We start from the raw sequence: 17440 nt of genomic DNA on the forward strand, positions 1-17440 counted from the left end.
GGCCCTGCCTCTAAAATGAGTCTCTCTGGGGAGAGAGAGGAGGGGGGCCCTGCCTCTAAAATGAGTCTCTCTGGGGAGCGAGAGGAGGGGGGCCCTGCCTCTAAAATGAGTCTCTCTGGAGAGAGAGAGGAGGGGGGCCCTGTCTCTAAAATGAGTCTCTCTGGGGAGAGAGAGGAGGGGGGCCCTGCCTCTAAAATGAGTCTCTCTGGGGAGAGAGAGGAGGGGGGCCCTGCCTCTAAAATGAGTCTCTCTGGAGAGAGAGAGGAGGGGGGCCCTGCCTCTAAAATGAGTCTCTCTGGGGAGAGAGAGGAGGGGGGCCCTGCCTCTAAAATGAGTCTCTCTGAGGGACATGACACCAAAATTAAGAGGTGAGCTGACAATATTGTTTAAGAATTTATATTCCAAAACGCTATATGCAACAACAAAAAAATACATTTGTGTTTTTTCATCAGAAATTATTACTAATGGGTACCTTCAATATAACTGTTCTAGATTTTAGATGTGTATGAAAATGATTTTTTTTCCAAAACGCTTTATATCCATGGTTTAGCTGGAATGTAATGTTCGTATCCTGTATATTTGACTGTGATATGTGGTTGTCTCACCTAGATATTTTAAGATGAATGCACTTACAGCTGCAATATCTTAATTTGACCCAGTTTCTCACAGCAGGAAAAGAATCCTGCAGCAACAGCAAATGTGCATTTTTATGTGGATTATAATTAAGGGCCATTTTTTGTAAGGGCTGATCCATTTTTCATTAGGGCAAATCAAGTCCGAAACTTTAAGTGGAATTTACCCACTTTAGAAGCCTTTATAAAGCCTTGTAGTGGTTTAATAATTTCTTTAAACAATAAAAGCTAATTTACCAACATTTCTGAAAATGGATATATAGCGTTTTAGAATGAAACTCTTGTTATGTTTCCCCATCTGAGCTCAGAGTAGATGAGAGACGTAATGTTTGTCTCTGTTATGTTGAAGCCCAATCAAGCAGGAGAGACCAGCCTCCCCTGTACCCAGCTGTGTGTCCATGAAGAGTGACCGGTCTATGGAACTTCCTATATGGTTTAGAGAGGGAGACCTTTCTACTGAACAAAGGTAAGAATAACTCATGGGTCATGGTCAGTGAGTTAAACAACACTGTCTAGTCATTTCTCCTCTCCCATTTTCCCATTTATTTTTGTTGTTTTCATAATCCATAGGCTAATCCCTTTTTCCATTTTCATAGTCCTAAAACAATATTAAACAAACACAACATTCGCTGTGTGTGAGTGTGTGTGCACTCCCTGGATAAGGAGATGTAATCTCTATCCTGATTGCCTAGTCACTTTCACCCCTACCTACATATTCCCTCAACTACCTGGTACCCCTGCACAATTTTTATTTTATTTTATTTCACCTTTATTTAACCAGGTAAGTCAGTTGAGAACAAGTTTTAATTTACAACTGTGACCTGGCCAAGATAAAGCAAAGCAGTGCGATAAAAACAACAACACAGAGTTACATATGGAATAAACAAAACGTACAGTCAATTACACAATAGAAAATATATATACAGTGTGTGCAAATGTAGTAAGTTATGGAGGTAAGGCAATAAATAGGCCATAGTGCAAAATAATTACAATTTAGTATTAACACTGGAGTGATAGATGTGCAGAAGATGATGTGCAAATAGAGATACTGGGGTGCAAATGAGCAAAATAAATAACAATATTTGGATGAGGTAGTTGGGTGGGCTAATTTCAGATGGGCTGTGTACAGGTGCAGTGATCGGTAAGGTGCTCTGACAACTGATGCTTAAAGTTAGTGAGGGAGATAAGTGTCTCCAGCTTCAGAGATTTTTGCAGTTCGTTCCAGTCATTAGCAGCAGAGAACTGGAAGGAATGGCGGCCAAAGGAGGTGTTGGCTTTTGGGGATGACCAGTGAGATATACCTGCTGGAGCGCATACTACGGGTGGGTGTTGCTATGGTGACCAATGAGCTAAGATAAGGTGGGGATTTGCCTAGCAGAGATTTATAGATGACCTGGAGCCAGTGGGATTGGCGACGAACATGTAGTGAGGGCCAGCCAACAAGAGCGTACAGGTCACAATGGTGGGTAGTATATGGGGCTTTGGTGACAAAACGGATGGCACTGTGATAGACTACATCCAATTTGCTGAGTAGAGTGTTGGAAGCTATTTTGTAAATGACATCGCCAAAGTCAAGGATCGGTAGGATAGTCAGTTTTACAAGGGCATGTTTGGCAGCATGAGTGAAGGAGGCTTTGTTGCGAAATAGGAAGCCGATTCTAGATTTAACTTTGGATTGGAGATGCTTAATGTGAGTCTGGAAGGAGAGTTTTACGGTCTAACCAGACACCTAGCTGTTTGTAGTTGTCCACATATTCTAAGTCAGACCCGTCGAGAGTAGTGATTCTAGTCGGGTGGGCGGGTGCAAGCAGCGTTCGATTGAAGAGCATGCATTTAGTTTTACTAGCATTTAAGAGCAGTTGGAGGCTACGGAAGGAGTGTTGTATGGCTTTGAAGCTCGTTTGTAGGTTTGTTAACACAGTGTCCAATGAAGGGCCAGATATATACAAAATGGTGTCGTCTGCGTAGAGGTGGATCTGAGAGTCACCAGCAGCAAGAGCGACATCATTGATATACACAGAGAATAGAGTCGTCCCGAGAATTGAACCCTGTGGCACCCCCATAGAGACTGCCAGAGGTCCAGACAACAGGCCCTCCGATTTGACACATTGAACTCTATCTGAGATGTAGTTGGTGAACCAGGCGAGGCAGGTATATGACAAACCAAGGCTATTTAGTCTGCCAATTAGAATGCGGTGATTGACGGAGTCGAAAGCCTTGGCCAGGTCGATGAAGACGGCTGCACAGTACTGTCTTTTATCGATCGCGGTTATAATATCGTTTAGGACCTTGAGCGTGGCTGAGGTGCACCCATGACCAGCTCGGAAACCAGATTGCATAGCGGAGAAGGTACGGTGGGATTTGAAATGGTCGGTGATCTGTTTGTTAACTTGGCTTTCAAATACTTTCGAAAGGCAGGGCAGGATGGATATAGGTCTGTAACAGTTTGGATCTAGATTGTCACCCCCTTTGAAGAGGGGGATGACCGCGGCAGCTTTCCAATCTCTGGGGATCTCAGACGATACGAAAGAGAGGTTGAACAGGCTAGTAATAGGGGTTGCGACAATTTCGGAGGCTAATTTTAGAAAGAAAGTTGCAGTGGAGTGAGCAAGTTGCAGTGGAGGGTGCAGAGCTGGTGGCCGGGGTAGGGGTAGCCAGGTGGAAAGCATGGCCAGCCATAGCAAAATGCTTGTTGAAATGTTCGATTATCGTAGATTTATCAATTGATATTGTTTAGTAATACCACTGTGGACATGTTTCTACAACCTTCTGAGTTCATATAGTTTAGTAATACCACTGTGGACATGTTTCTACAACCTTCTGAGTTCATATAGTTTAGTAATACCACTGTGGACATGTTTCTACAACCTGAGTTCATATAGTTTAGTAATACCACTGTGGACATGTTTCTACAACCTTCTGAGTTCATATAGTTTAGTAATACCACTGTGGACATGTTTCTACAACCTTCTGAGTTCATATAGTTTAGTAATACCACTGTGGACATGTTTCTTGTCACGAACGTCGTAAGGATGAGACCAATGCGCAGCGTAGCGAGTGAACATGACTTTAATATATAAAGCACGTAAATACAAAAACAACAAACAAAGACGATTCGTGAAGTCCAAAATAAAGACAACAACATGGAACATGGAACAATAACCCACAACTAACACCAGAAAACCTACATCTTAAATATGGCTCCCAATCAGAGATAACGAGCCGAACAGCTGACACTCGTTACCTCCGATTGGGAGTCAATGAATACAAACACGCACAATCACCCAACATAGAAATACCACAACCTAGACACCCCAACATAGAAATACACCCAAAACAAATGAACATGAACAACCCTGGCTCAAGAATAAAGGTCCGTGGAGCCAGAGTGTTACATTACCCCCCCCTAAAGGTGCGACCTCCGGGCGCACCAGCAAACAGTCTAGGGGAGGGTCTGGGTGGGCGTCTGTCCCTGGTGGCGGCTCTGGCCCAGGTCGTGGTCCCCACTCCACCTTAGTCAACCTCCGCTTTCTTCTACCCTTCCTCATGACCACCCCCCAACTAAACCCCACTGGATTAAGGGGCGGCACCGGACTAAGGGGCAGCACCGGACTAAGGGGCAGCACCGGACTAAGGGGCAGCACCGGGCTAAGGGACAGTACCGGACTAAATGGCGGATCCTGGCTGGCTGGCTCTGGCGGATCCTGTCTGGCGGAAGGCTCTGGCTGATCCTGTCTGGCGGAAGGCTCTGGCTGATCCTGTCAGGCGGACGGCTCTGTAGGCTCATGGCAGACGGGCGGCTTTGCAGGCTCATGGCAGACGGGCAGCTCCTGCGGCGCTTGGCAGACGGACAGTTCAGACGGCGTTGGGCAGACGGGCAGTTCAGGCGCCGTTGGGCAGACGGACAGTTCAGGCGCCGTTGGGCAGACGGGCAGTTCAGGCGCCGTTGGGCAGACGAGCAGTTCAGACGGCGTTGGGCAGACGGACAGTTCAGGCCCCGTTGGGCAGACGGCAGACTCTGGCTGTCTGAAGCGCATCGTAGAACTGGTGCGTGGTGCCGGAACAGGAGGTACCGGGCTGAGGACACGCATTTCAGGGCTAGTGCGGGGAGAAGCAACAGGGCATGCATGGCCCTGGGGGCGCACCGTAGGCCTGATGTGTGGTGCCGGAACAGGAGGTACCGGGCTGAGGACACGCATCTCAGGGCTAGTGCGGGGAGTCGGAACAGGGCATGCTGGACCCTGGGGACTCCTATAACGCCTAGTGCGGGGAGCCGGAACAGGGCATGCTGGACCCTGGGGACTCACCTCACGCCTAGTGCGGAGAGCAGGAACAGGCCGGGCTGGGCTGGCGAAGCGCACCGTATCCCTGGTGCGTGGAGTAGGAACAGGCCGGGCGGGGCTGGCGAAGCGCACCGTATCCTTGGTGCGTGGAGTAGAAACAGACCGGGCTGAGCTGGCGACGCACACCGTAGGCATCCTACGTGGCGCAGGGACAGGCCGGGCTGGGCTGACGACGCACACCGTAGGCATCCTACGTGGCGCAGGGACAGGCCGGGCTGGGCTGACGACGCACACCGTAGGCATCCTACGTGGCGCAGGGTCAGGCTGAACCGGGCTGGCGACGCGCACCGTACACTTAGTGCGAGGGGCCGGAACAGGCCGTACCGTAGGGGGAACACACACTACTGGCTGCACCTCGGGACTAGGAACGGGCCGGACCGAACTGGTTACACACCCCAGTACCTCATGCCGTGCCTCAACACTTTCCTTCCCTGCTTCACCCAGTAGCCCCCTTGTACTGGCGGCCATATCTGCCAACCTCTTGCACTCCTCCGGGCCGTACACCTTCTGCCCCGACGTCGTGAGCCCCCCCCAAAAAATTTTCTGGGGGTCTCTCCTCCCCGTGGACCAGGCATCTATCTTCCTCGCCAGACTCTCCAGACTCTCCATCCTCTCCTCCCAAGTCCAACTTCTCTCCTCCTCACGCGGCTTGACCCAGTCGAAGTGGATATCCGCTAGATTTGGAAAGGGCGTTGGCTCCTGGACACGCTGCTTGGTCTCGTTGTGGTGGGTTATTCTGTCACGAACGTCGTAAGGATGAGACCAATGCGCAGCGTAGCGAGTGAACATGACTTTAATATATAAAGCACGTAAATACAAAAACAACAAACAAAGACGATTCGTGAAGTCCAAAATAAAGACAACAACATGGAACATGGAACAATAACCCACAACTAACACCAGAAAACCTACATCTTAAATATGGCTCCCAATCAGAGATAACGAGCCGAACAGCTGACACTCGTTACCTCCGATTGGGAGTCAATGAATACAAACACGCACAATCACCCAACATAGAAATACCACAACCTAGACACCCCAACATAGAAATACACCCAAAACAAATGAACATGAACAACCCTGGCTCAAGAATAAAGGTCCGTGGAGCCAGAGTGTTACATTTCTACAACCTTCTGTGTTCATATAGTTTAGTAATACCACTGTGGACATGTTTCTACAACCTTCTGAGTTCATATAGTTTAGTAATACCACTGTGGACATGTTATTCATTCCAGAGGCTACTACCACACTCAGAGAGCAGAGTATTCTGTTCCCAGCTGTCTGTCTATGAACAATATTAACATCTACAATCTCTCTCTCTCCTTTATCTCTGTAGTGGAAGGTCTACTCTGCCAGAGGATCAGTCCAGGTGTGCAGTGTGTCAGCAGGTGCTGAGGGATCCAGTCTCTATCACCTGTGGACACAGGTTCTGTAGACAGTGCATCACCAGATACTGGGAGAAACATGCTCCTTCAGGAGACTATGACTGTCCTCAGTGTAGAAAGAGATCCAGAACACGGCCTGTACTACAGCAGCTGAGTCAACCCAATAAAACAAGAGGCTCTGAAAACAGTAAGACCACTTGCACACGTGGGCCAAGTCAATACCTTAATATGATTTACAGTAGTTAACTACAATATTATGAGATAATAGAAGTTACTGTAGTTGTGGAAGGCCCACTTTTCATCCATAGTAAACCATAAAGACAGTCTGAAAAGGAGGTATGAATGTGTGATAGAAGGTATGGAAATAGCAGGGAACCAAACTCCCCTCAACAGGATTTACACAGAGCTCTACATCACAGAGGGAGAGAGTGAAGGGGTTAACAATGAACATGAGGTGTGGCAGCTAGAGACAGCATCCAGGACACCAACCTCACATGACACAGCAATCCACTGCAATGGCATCTTTAAACCCTTACCAGGCCAAGAGAGAAGCATCAGAACTGTGCTGACGAAGGGCATCGCTGGCATCGGAAAAACTGTCTCTGTGCAGAAGTTCATCCTAGACTGGGCTGAAGAGAAGGCGAACCAAGATGTGGATATCATATTTGTTCTTCCTTTCCGGGAGCTGAACTTGATTAAAGATCTCCAGTACAGTCTTCTCAGACTTTTAAATGGCTTCCACACAGAACTATACATAGGCAATGCAAAGAAACTCACTGCCTGTAAAGCTATGTTCATCTTTGATGGTTTGGATGAAAGCAGACTTCCATTGGATTTTCAGCACAACGAAAAGGTGTCTGATGTCACCCAGACATCGTCTGTCGATGTTCTGCTGACAAACCTCATCAAGGGGAATCTGCTTCCCTCTGCTCTCCTATGGATAACCTCCCGACCAGCAGCAACCAATCAGATCCCCCCTGAGTGTGTTGACCAGGTGACAGAGGTACGAGGGTTCAATGACCCACAGAAGGAGGAGTTCTTCAGGAAGAGATTCAGTGATGAGGACCTGGCCAGCAGAATCATCTCACACATAAAGACATCAAGGAGCCTCCACATCATGTGCCACATTCCAGTCTTCTGTTGGATTTCTGCAACAGTCCTTGAACACATGTTGAGTACAGACAAGAGGAGAGAGATGCCCACGACTCTGACTGAGATGTCAATACACTTCCTGCTCCTTCAGACCAGCCTGAAGAACCAGAAATATCATGGAAGAGATGAGATGGATCAACAGGAGCTCATGGAGTCAGATAAGGAAATTCTTCTGAAGCTGGGGAAGCTGGCGTTTGAAAATCTGGAGAAGGGTAATCTCATGTTCTATGAAGAAGACCTGAAAGAGTGTGGCATTGATGTCAAAGAAGCCTCAGTGTACTCAGGAGTGTGCACACAAATCTTTAAAGAAGAGTCTGTGTTTTTTCAGAGAGTGGTGTACTGCTTTGTTCATCTGAGCATTCAGGAGTTTCTCTCAGCTGTCTACATGTACCATTGTTACACAACCAAGAACATGGATGCACTGAAGCCCTTCCTCAAGAGAAAGTCTAGAGCTGCATCTGAAGAGCTAACCTTGCATGAGCTGCTGAAGAGTACCGTGGATAAAGCCTTGGAGAGCAAGAACGGACACCTGGACCTCTTTGTCCGCTTCCTTCATGGCATGTCACTGGAGTCCAATCAGAAACTCCTACGAGGTCTGGTGACACAGACAGAAAGCAGTCCAGACAGCGTCCAGAAAACAATCCGATCCCTTAAGGTGATGCAGAGGAAGAACATCTCCCCTGAGAGGTGCATCAATCTCTTCCACTGTCTGATAGAGATGAAAGACCATTCAGTACAGGAGGAAATCCAAGCGTACTTGAGGTCAGAGAAGAGATCCAAAAAACTCACACTTTCTCAGTGTTCAGCACTGGCCTACATGCTACAGATATCAGAGGAGGTTCTGGATGTGTTTGACCCGAAGGTATACAAGACATCAGAGGAGGGTCGTAGGAGACTGCTCCCAGCTGTGAGAGGCTGCAGGAAAGCTCTGTAAGTATTGATGGAAATATCCCACACCAAAATACATTGTAGTTACAGCAGCATTTCTATTGGCTGACTGGCTCTGTAAGTACTCATGTGACTATCCCTCAGACCAAACTTTACTGTATGTAAGAACAACAATATTTTCATTGGCTGACTAAACTTTCTATCAGCTGAAAAGTCTTAAACAAACTGTAATACAAACGGATCAGAAAAGTTGTAGCATTGAGACATCTATACACAGTGTTCACATTATTAGTGCAGGGGTAACAGTGTAAGCAGGAAAAGCTAAATGTAACATTTTAATACAACCTGTCCCTCATGGTATTTACTCTGTTGACAGACTCACTGGCTGTAAACTCACAGACACATCCTGTGAACTGTTGGCCTCAGCTCTCAGTTCAAACCCCTCAAACCTGAGAGAGCTGGATCTGAGTAACAATGACCTGAAGGATTCAGGAGTGAAGCTGCTCTCTGCTGGACTGGGGAATCCCCACTGTAAACTGGAGACTCTGAGGTCAGTATTCCTGTAGTTGGTCAACAAGTGATAACTGTTCACCAGATCCACATGTGTTTACCAGGCACACATAGTCCACACCATATGTGTTTGGACAGTGAAGCTTACAGTTTTACATTTGGTTCTATACTCTAGCATTTTGGATTTGAGATAAAACGTTTCATATTAGGTGACATTACAGAATGTCACCTTTTATTTGATGTTAATGGTGAGAGGTTAGCATGTTTTGTTGTAGCCTCTTTAACTCTCTCACTCATTATTATTAATGATTAATTCATTATTTTTCTTAATCATGGCATCATCAGGATTACATTTAGTAGTGTTTAGAAACATGTTATCTACTCACTTAGACAGAAAATTACTCCAGTCATCATCCACCATTCAATTACTATCGGGCAAAACATAACCCAAAACACACCAAAACAAACTGCAAATGCAACCAACGAGTTTGGAACCAAATACGAAACTTTTGACTACTTTAATACACTATAAGTGAATTGGTCAGTATACTTATGACTTCTTCAAATGGGGGACTAGATACATGAAGTGCTTTCATTTCTAAACGGTGAAACAGATATGTATGAAAATACCCTCAAATAAAAGGTGACATTATATACTGTCACCTCATATGAAACATTTGATTTCAAATCCAAAATGCTGGAGTATAGAGCCACATTTAAAATGTTAGCTTCACTGTCAAACTATATATGGTGTGGACTGTATACTCAATACAATCTAAATCTGATACCTCACTGTTTGTCTTTTGACTGATACTGCTTTTTAAACTGCTCTGGTCAGTCTACTCAAATATTTGTAATATGCATTTTTCTCCCTACAAGCAATACTTTGATAAATTGTCATTTCTAATAATGATACATTAATATATGAATAGATATGGCAAGTTTCAGGACACTGATATATCTGAAAATGTTGAAAAAATATACTGCCACTATTTTCACCGCCAAAGAATAGTAGTGTGGTTTTAATATGATTTGACTCTTTGCAGGCTGTCACACTGTCTAGTCACAGAGGAAGGCTGTGCTTCTCTGGTCTCAGCTCTGAAGTCAAACCCCTCACACCTGAGAGAGCTGGATCTGAGTAACAATGACCTGAAGGATTCACGAGTGAAGCTGCTCTCTGCTGTCCTGGGGAATCACCACTGTAAACTGGAGACTCTGAGGTCAGTATTCCTGTAGTTGGTCAACAAGTGATAACTGTTCACCAGATCCACATGTGTTTACCAGGCACACATAGTCCACACCATATGTGTTTGGACAGTGAAGCTTACAGTTTTAAATGTGGTGCTATGCTCCATCATTTTGGATTTGAGATATAATGTTTCATATCAGGCAACAGTACAGAATGTCACCTTTTATTTGATGTTTACATTTACATTTACATTTTAGTCATTTAGCAGACGCTCTTATCCAGAGCGACTTACAGGAGCAAGTAGGGTTAAGTGCCTTGCTCAAGGGCACATTTACGTCATTTAGCAGACGCTCTTATCCAGAGCGACTCACAAATTGGTGCATTCACCCTATAGCCAGTGGGATAACCACTTTACAAATTTTTTTTGGGGGGGGGGGGGTAGAAGGATTACTTTATCCTATCCCAGGTATTCCTTAAAGAGGTGGGGTTTCAAATGTCTCCGGAAGGTGGTGAGTGACTCCGCTGTCCTGGCGTCGTGAGGGAGCTTGTTCCACCATTGGGGTGCCAGAGCAGCGAACAGTTTTGACTGGGCTGAGCGGGAACTATGCTTCCGCAGAGGAAGGGGAGCCAGCAGGCCAGAGGTGGATGAACGCAATGCCCTCGTTTGGGTGTAGGGACTGATCAGAGCCCGAATGTACAGAGGTGCCGTTCCCCTCACTGCTCCATAGGCAAGCACCATGGTCTTGTAACGGATGCGAGCTTCAACTGGAAGCCAGTGGAGTGTGCGGAGGAGGGGGGTGACGTGAGAGAACTTGGGAAGGTTGAACACCAGACGGGCTGCGGCATTCTGGATGAGTTGTAGGGGTTTAATGGCACAGGCAGGGAGGCCAGCCAACAGCGAGTTGCAGTAATCCAGACGGGAGATGACAAGTGCCTGGATTAGGACCTGTGCCGCTTCCTGTGTAAGGCAGGGTCGTACTCTCCGAATGTTGTAGAGCATGAACCTGCAGGAGCGGGTCACCGCCTTGATGTTAGCGGAGAACGACAGGGTGTTGTCCAGGGTCACGCCAAGGCTCTTCGCACTCTGGGAGGAGGACACAACGGAGTTGTCAACCGTGATGGCGAGATCATGGAACGGGCAGTCCTTCCCCGGGAGGAAGAGCAGCTCCGTCTTGCCAGGGTTCAGCTTGAGGTGGTGATCCGTCATCCATACTGATATGTCTGCCAGACATGCAGAGATGCGATTCGCCACCTGGTTATCAGAAGGGGGAAAGGAGAAGATTAGTTGTGTATCGTCAGCGTAGCAATGATAGGAGAGGCCATGTGAGGATATGACAGAGCCAAGTGACTTGGTGTATAGGGAGAAAAGGAGAGGGCCTAAAACTGAGCCCTGGGGGACACCAGTGGTGAGAGCACGTGGTGCGGAGACAGCTTCTCGCCACGCCACTTGGTAGGAGCGACCTGTCAGGTAGGACGCAATCCAGGAGTGAGCCGCGCCGGAGATGCCCAGCTCGGAGAGGGTGGAGAGGAGGATCTGATGGTTCACAGTATCAAAGGCAGCAGACAGGTCTAGAAGGACAAGAGCAGAGGAGAGAGAGTTAGCTTTAGCAGTGCGGAGAGCCTCCGTGACACAGAGAAGAGCAGTCTCAGTTGAATGACCAGTCCTGAAACCTGACTGGTTTGGATCAAGAAGGTCATTCTGAGAGAGATAGCAAGAGAGTTGGCTAAAGACGGCACGCTCAATAGTTTTGGAAAGAAAAGAAAGAAGGGATACTGGTCTGTAGTTGTTGACATCAGTGGGATCGAGTGTTGGTTTTTTGAGAAGGGGAGCAACTCTCGCTCTCTTGAAGACGGAAGGGACATGGCCAGCGGTCAAGGATGAGTTGATCAGCGAGGTGAGGTAGGGGAGAAGGTCACCGGAGATGGTCTGGAGAAGAGAGGAGGGGATGGGGTCAAGTGGGCAGGTTGTTGGGCGGCCTGCAGTCACAAGTCGCAGGATTTTATCTGGAGAGAGAGGGGAGAAAGAAGTCAAAGCATAGGGTAGGGCAGTGTGAGTAAGACCAGCAGTGTCATTAGACTTAACAAACGAGGATCGGATGTCGTCAACCTTCTTTTCAAAGTGGTTGACGAAGTCATCCACAGAGGATTCAGCAGGGAGGAAAATGTGGCAAAGAGCTTCCTAGGGTTAGAGGCAGATGCTTGGAATTTAGAGTGGTAGAAAGTGGCCTTAGCAGCAGAAACAGATGAAGAAAATGTAGAGAGGAGGGAGTGAAAAGATGCCAGGTCGGCAGGGAGTTTAGTTTTCTTCCATTTCCGCTCCGCTGCCCGGAGCTCTGTTCTGTGAGCTCGCAATGAGTCATCAAGCCACGGAGCTGGAGGGGAGGACCGAGCCGGCAGGGAGGATAGGGGACACAGAGAGTCAAAGGATGCAGAAAGGGAGGAGAGGAGGGTTGAGGAGGCAGAATCAGGAGATTGGCGGGAGAAGGATTGAGCAGAGGGAAGAGATGATAGGATGGAAGAGGAGAGAGTAGTGGGAGAGAGAGAGCGAAGGTTGCGGCGGCGCATTACCATCTGTGTAGGGGCAGAGTGAGTAGTGTTGGAGGAGAGCGAGAGAGAAAAGGATACAAAGTAGTGGTCGGAGACATGGAGGGGAGTTGCAGTGAGATTAGTAGAAGAGCAGCATCTAGTAAAGATGAGGTCAAGCGTATTGCCTGCCTTGTGAGTAGGGGGGGACGGTGAGAGGGTGAGGTCAAAAGAGGAGAGGAGTGGAAAGAAGGAGGCAGAGAGAAATTAGTCAAATGTGGACATAGGGAGGTTGAAATCCCCCAAAACTGTGAGGGGTGAGCCATCCTCAGGAAAGGAACTTATCAAGGCGTCAAGCTCATTGATGAACTCTCCAAGGGAACCTGGAGGGCGATAGATGACAAGGATATTAAGCTTAAATGGGCTAGTGACTGTGACAGCATGGAATTCAAATGAGGAGATAGACAGGTGGGTTAGGGGAAAAATTGAGAATGTCCACTTGGGAGAGATGAGGATTCCTGTGCCACCACCCCTCTGACCAGATGCTCTCGGGGTATGCGAGAACACATGGTCAGACGAGGAGAGAGCAGTAGGAGTAGCAGTGTTTTCAGTGGTAATCCATGTTTCCGTCAGCGCCAGGAAGTCGAGGGACTGGAGGTTAGCATAGGCTGGGATGAAGTCAGCTTTGTTGGCAGCAGAACGGCAGTTCCAGAGGCTGCCTGAGACCTGGAACTCCAGGTGTGGGGTGCGTGCAGGGACCACCAGGTTAGAGAGGCAGCAGCCACGCGGTGTGGGGCGTTTGTGTAGCCTGTGCAGAGAGGAGAGAACAGGGATAGGCAGAGGCATAGTTGACAGGCTGTAGCAAATGGCTACAATAATGCAGAGGAGATCGGAATGAAATGAACTAAACATCTGGGAGAGGAGAGAGCAGGGCCTCCCTCACCAAAACTTCCACCTCAGAAACTATAATTGTTTCACTGAACCACCCGAACAAAAACTCTCCCAACTTCCACCTTTAGAAATCAGAATTGTTGTGAACCACAGCGGTTCAATGTTTAAAGGAATAGACTCAACCCACTTTATTCAGCTAGCTAACTATGACACCATAGCTAACTAGCATGCTAGCATCCAATACCACACAGTTTAGCACCAACACTTGGTCACAACAAACCACAAATAGTGTGTTAACACACTAAGCAGATAATTCGTGTCCGTGTCTAGTTCCTTTCAAAACGCAGCAATAATGGTGAGAGGTTAGCATGTTTTGTTGTAGCCTCTGTAACTTTCTCACTCATTATTATTCATGATTCATTCATGATCTTTCTCAATCATGGCAGTCACAGGCTTGATTTAGTCATTGCATTCAAAGAATATGGGACCAAACACTAAACTTTTGACTACTTTAATACACTATAAGTGAATTGGTCAGTATACTTATGACTTCTTCAAATGGGGGACTAGATACATAAAGTGCTTTCATTTCTAAATGGTGAAACAGATATGTATGAAAATTCCCTCAAATAAAAGGTGACATTATATACTGTCACCTCATATAAAACATTTGATCTCAAATCCAAAATGCTGGAGTATAGAGCCACATTTAAAATGTTAGCTTCACTGTCAAAATAGATATGGTGTGGACTGTATACTCAATACAATCTAAATCTGATACCTCACTGTTTGTCTTTTGACTGATAGTGCTTTTTAAACTGCTCTGGTCAGTCTACTCAAATATTCGTACTATACATGTTTCTCTCTACAATCAATATATGATCATTTCTAATAATGAAACATTCATTAATTTATGAATAGATATGGCAGGTTTCAGGACACTGATATATCTGAATATGTTGAAAAAATATATTGCCACTATTTTCACCACCAAAGAATAGCAGTGTGGTTTTAATATGATTTGACTCTTTACAGGCTGTCAGGCTGTCTAGTCACAGAGGAAGGCTGTGCTTCTCTGGTCTCAGCTCTGAAGTCAAACCCCTCACACCTGAGAGAGCTGGCTCTGAGTAACAATGACCTGAAGGATTCAGGAGTGAAGCTGCTCTCTGCTGGACTGGGGAATACCCACTGTAAACTGGAGACTCTGAGGTCAGTATTCCTGTAGTTGGTCAACAAGTGATAACTGTTCACCAGATCCACATGTGTTTACCAGGCACACATAGTCCACACCATATGTGTTTGGACAGTGAAGTTTACAGTTTTAAATTTGGCACTATGCTCCATCATTTTGGATTTGAAATTGTTTCATATTAGGCAACAGTACAGAATGCCACTTTTTATTTGAGGGTATTCATACATACCTGTTTTACTGTTTAGAAATGAAAGCACTTAATGTATGTAGTTCTCTAGTTCTCCCATTTAAAAAAGTCATAAGTATTTGGACAAATTAATTTAGTCCAGTGTTTAGTGTTTTAGTGTTTGGTCTTTGAATATTCTTTGCCTGCAGTGATTACGTCAAGCTTGTGATTCTACAAACTTGTTGAATACATTTGCAGTTTGTCTTGGTTGTGTTTAGTTGATGTTTTTCCCAATAGAAACTGAATGGTGATTAATGTCCTGTCATTTTGAGTCACTTCACTTGTATTGTCAGTAAGAATAGAAGATGTTTCTGAACACTTCTACATTCATGTGGATGCTACCATGATTATGAATAATCATGAATGAATCGTGAATGATGATGAATGAGAAAGTTACAGAGGAACAAGGATCATACCCCCTCTGTTATTGGTAATGGTGAGAGGTTAGCATGTTTTGTTGTAGCCTCTGTAACTTTCTCACTCATTATTATTCATGATTCATTCATAATTTTTCTTAATCATGGCATCATCAGGATTAATTTAGTAGTGTTTAGAAACCTGTTATCTACACACTTTGACAGAAAATTACTCCAGTCATCATCCACCATTCAGTTACTATTGGGCAAAACATAACCCAAAACAAACTGCAAATACAACCAACGAGTTTACAACCAAATACTCAACTTTTGACTACGTTAATACACTATTAGTCAAATGGTCAGAATACGTTTGACTTCGTCAAATGGGGGGACTAGTAACATCAAGTGCTTTCATTTCTAAACGGTGAAACAGATATGTATTAAAATACCCTCAAATAAAAGGTGACATTATATACTGTCACCTCATATAAAACATTTGATCTCAAATCCAAAATGCTGGAGTATAGAGCCACATTTAAAATGTCAATTTCACTGTCAAAATAGATATGGTGTGGACTGTATACTCAATACAATCTAAATCTGATACCTCACTGTCTGACTTTTGACTGATACTGCTTTTTAAAATGCTCTGATCAGTCTACTCAAATATTTGTACTATACATTTTTCTATCTACATGCAATACTTTGATAATTTGTCATTTCTAATAATGAAACATTCATTTATGAATAGATATGGCAGGTTTCAAGACACTGATATATCTGAATATGTTGAAAAAAATATACTGCCACTATTTTGACCACCAAAGAATAGCAGTGTGGTTTTAATATGATTTGACTCTTTGCAGGCTGTCAGGCTGTCTAGTCACAGAGGAAGGCTGTGCTTCTCTGGTCTCAGCTCTGAAGTCAAACCCCTCACACCTGAGAGAGCTGGACCTGAGCTACAATCACCCAGGAGACTCAGGAGTCAGACTGCTCTCTGCTGGACTGGGGAATCCCCACTGTAAACTGGAGACTCTGAGGTCAGTATTCCTGTAGTTGGTCAACAAGTGATAACTGTTCACCAGATCCACATGTGTTTACCAGGCACACATAGTCCACACCATATGTGTTTGGACAGTGAAGCTTACAGTTTTACATTTGGTGCTATGCTCCAGCATTTTGGATTTGAGATATAATGTTTCATATGAGGTGACAGTATATAATGTCACCTTTTATTTGAGGGTATTCATACATATCTGTGTTACTGTTTAGAAATGAATGCACTTTATGTATCTAGTCCCCCATTTGAAAAGGTCTTAATAATTTGGACATATTCACTTATATTGTATTAAAGTAGTCATAAGTTTAGTATTTGGTCCCATATTCCTTACCTGCAGTGATTACATCAAGCCTGTGATTCTACAAACTTGTTGAAAACATTTGCAGTTTGTCTTGGTTGTGTTTTGGATGATGTTTTTCCCAATAGAAACTGAATGGTGAATAATGTCCTGTCATTTTGAGTCACTTCACTTGTATTGTCAGTAAGAATAGAATATGTTTCTGAACACTTCTACATTCATGTGGATGCTACCATGATTATGAATAATCATGAATGAATCATGAATGATGATGAATGAGAAAGTTACAGAGGAACAAGGATCATACCCCCTCTGTTATTGGTAATGGTGAGAGGTTAGCATGTTTTGTTGTAGCCTCTGTAACTTTCTCACTCATTATTATTCATGATTCATTCATGATTTTTCTTAATCATGTCATCATCAGGATTAATTTAGTAGTGTTTAGAAACATGTTATCTACTCACTTAGACAGAAAATTACTCCAGTCATCATCCACCATTCAGTTACTATTGGGCAAAACATAACCCAAAACACACCAAAACAAACTGCAAATGCAACCAACGAGTTTGAGACCAAATACTCAACTTTTGACTACTTTAATACACTATAAGTGAAATGGTCAGAATACTTATGACTTCTTCAAATGGGGGGACTAGATACATAAAGTGCTTTAATTTCTAAATGGTGAAACAGATATGTATTAAAATACCCTAAAATAAAAGGTGACATTATATACTGTCACCTCATATGAAACATTTGATCTCAAATCCAAAATGCTGGAGTATAGAGCCA

The 17440-nt window shown here is 45.0% G+C and overlaps 1 protein-coding gene across 1 annotated transcript in view; it reads left to right on the forward strand.

Moving 5' to 3' along the window:
- The first annotated feature begins 6688 nt into the window (after positions 1 to 6688).
- Positions 6689 to 17440, forward strand: part of LOC311122872 (NLR family CARD domain-containing protein 3-like) — a 14553-nt gene continuing 3801 nt past the window's right edge. Inside the window, exons 1-2 of the mRNA XM_084197184.1 lie at positions 6689 to 8442; positions 8777 to 8945. Coding sequence (XP_084053310.1) covers positions 6719 to 8442; positions 8777 to 8945 — 1893 coding nt within the window. The 5' untranslated portion in view covers positions 6689 to 6718. The remainder of the gene's footprint in view (positions 8443 to 8776; positions 8946 to 17440) is intronic.

The sequence above is a fragment of the Coregonus lavaretus genome (assembly GCF_964263955.1).
Source record: "Coregonus lavaretus genome assembly, contig: HAP1_SCAFFOLD_306, whole genome shotgun sequence".
NCBI lineage: Eukaryota > Metazoa > Chordata > Actinopteri > Salmoniformes > Salmonidae > Coregonus > Coregonus lavaretus.